Source organism: Triticum aestivum, chromosome 7D (genome assembly GCF_018294505.1).
Source record: "Triticum aestivum cultivar Chinese Spring chromosome 7D, IWGSC CS RefSeq v2.1, whole genome shotgun sequence".
Lineage (NCBI taxonomy): Eukaryota > Viridiplantae > Streptophyta > Magnoliopsida > Poales > Poaceae > Triticum > Triticum aestivum.
The window spans coordinates 613887569-613890170 of NC_057814.1; the positions used below are offsets into that span (position 1 = coordinate 613887569).

General features: G+C 47.8%; 1 protein-coding gene across 1 annotated transcript; it reads right to left on the reverse strand.

The window, feature by feature from the left end:
• Positions 1-230: 230 nt before the first annotated feature.
• On the reverse strand, positions 231-1020 carry LOC123169344 (probable calcium-binding protein CML25/26). Its single transcript, XM_044587189.1, has one exon. It carries the CDS (start codon positions 875-877, stop codon positions 419-421), a length of 459 nt encoding a protein of 152 aa, XP_044443124.1. The 5' UTR covers positions 878-1020; the 3' UTR covers positions 231-418.
• Between the last annotated feature and the right edge of the window lie 1582 nt (positions 1021-2602).

Sequence of the window (2602 nt, forward strand, 5' to 3'; positions counted from 1 at the left end):
CCTTTTACGTGGACAATAAAAAATCCAATTAAATATGGGGTACTGTTTGCGAGCACAGCTAGCTATGAACTGTTGTGTTGTGCCACACCGTCGTGGGGATTAACTGAGCCAAAACGAGCTATTAGTGCGATTTGCAAAAAAAATAGAATTTGCGTGCGGTGTTTTTTGCAGCAAATTTGAGAATGAGCCTTTTCTGCATGTCATGCAACAGTTATGGTGGTTCTGCTTAATGTAGTCCACATCTGAACTAAAGCCACAACTTCCCCGGTAACATATACAGCGATCGTGCGAGCAAAACAATGAATGAATGAACACATACTGTACATACGTATAACATATCACATATGTGATCGATCAATGAATTAAGTGAACATTATTTGTATCTAGCTAGAAGAATGCGACGAAGAGAGATCGACGATCAGGCCATCATCATGACACGGAACTCCTCGAACGAGAGTTTGCCGTCGCCGTCGAGGTCGAATCTGCAGATCATTGCCCTGCACTCCTCCACGCCCAGCTCGTGCGACCCCAGCCTGCTCAGCGTCCGCCTCAGGCTCGCAGGCGTGATCGTGTCGTCCGCGGACGACGACGCGTACATCCCGAACGCCTCCCTCAGGCACCTTCGCTTCACGTCGGCATCGTCCTCTTCCTGGGCGCCGGCACGGGCTATCAGCCTCGAGAACTCTTCTTGGTTCAGCAGCCCGTCGCCGTCGGCGTCCACCGCCACGAGGACCGCCGCCGCCTCCTCCTCGGACACGTCCTCGCCCAGCGTCGCCTCCATGCAGCGCTGCAGCTCGGACACGGAGACCTTGCCGTCGCCGTCCTCGTCGAAGGCGGCGAACACCGACGGCACCGCCATGATCGAGTGACTATTCATCGATCTTGCTTCCTTCTCACAAGATGATCTGCTGGCTAGCTGATTGGGAGCTGGTAATTAACTTGATTTGTATGCCTTGAAAGCAGTTGGTGATAACATGGCGCGTGTGGCGGGGTATATATACATACGCGTGCGAACGGAAGACAGCATGTTGGCATCGATGGAGATGGTGTGTCAGCAACGACGCCTTCATTAGTTTCCGCGTCATTTTTGTGCAGCGCACAGCCGCACATGCATATGTGAAATTTAGTATATCCGTGTTTTGTACGCGTACGAGTCCCTTCGAAGAAGTTTAACATCGATCATGGAGGTACTAAGTAAATGTGGCGCATGCGTGGACCTCAATTCCTTGCGTCAATTAATTCATATTCGATGATTTGAAGATTGCTCACCACGCCTGCGGCGTGGTGCTCGCGACAACTAATTAAGCACCACGAAACCATGTTTTATATCCAATGGTCAAATGTTAATGACAGCAAGTGGATTGATGGATATGAGATGGCGAATCATAAGGCTCGATCGGCGACGCGGACGTCAAAACGGTCGTCAAAACCGCCGCGATGTAAAACAGCAGTCGATGATGCCAACGCGCTGGGTGAGATATGCACGGCAGACGGTATGGCAGCAACATGGTGTAGTTATCTAGAGAGGGGAGAAAACTACTACTTTGTCACATGGTCTAGTTAATTAATTAGCAAGGGAGAAAACTACTACTTCCGCTGTTCTATAATTTAGTGTGTATAATTTTTTTTAGAAAATCAAACTTTGATTAAGTTTATAGATGAAAATATATACATCTAGAATTCCAAATACCCCCATCTCAGTTTCTTGCACATGTACCTAGGTCGTTAATTTGACCAACTTAATAAGAGGCATACATTACAAAAAATATATCATTAGTAACATTAGATATTCTATTTTCTAATGATATAATTTTTATGTTAAATAATTTATTTTATATAAGTTAAATTGACGACCTAGATACACGTGCAAAACTTATGAACTGAGATGGAGGGGATACATATCCTTAGATACATCACAAGATGTACTTTCATATTGTATACATTTTTTATTGCAGATATAAATAGTTTTATCTATAAACTTGGCCAAAGTTTGTAAAATTTGACTTTCTAGAAAATCTATATGCACTGCATTATGGGATGGAGGGAGTACCATTAATCAGATGGGATGTCATGCACAGGCGCATAGCACGTCAACAAATACTACTACACAGTTCGATGGAGCCATGGAGATATCTGCTATTCAAACCTGTCAAATCGCCGGTGGTTGCCTCGACTGGCCTTGGGTCAGGGGCTTGCTGCACGAGGTTCCTTTCCCCACCCAGATCTAGGTTGGCTGGGGGTCGTTGAGCTGGTTTGCTGGTCATGGTCAGGGGCCATGGGCACCGCCGTATGTTCGTGGTATGGTCTTCCTGTCGTCGAAGTGTCTTCCCTTGCTGCCTGTTGGGGGATGCCAGCTGGGTTGTGGTGTGCCTTCTACAAAGAGCGTACTACGTTGGTCGACGGTGATGCAAGGGTGTAGGGTTCTCGGACGCCAGGGTGGCGGCCCCAGGTGGCGTTTCGTGCGGTTGGCTCTGCGGTGAGCAATGGTGCGGCGACGGCGGGGCTTCTCCATGGTTGTGTGGGCAACGAGGAATGTGGAGAAGGAATTCCTGGCGGTGGTGGTGCTTCGGTACTGGCGTCTCCCAAATCTTGTGTTTGAGGT

Excerpts from the sequence above, each read along its gene's own strand:
- LOC123169344 (XM_044587189.1), bottom strand. The coding sequence starts at position 877 with ATGAATAGTCACTCGATCATGGCGGTGCCGTCGGTGTTCGCCGCCTTC.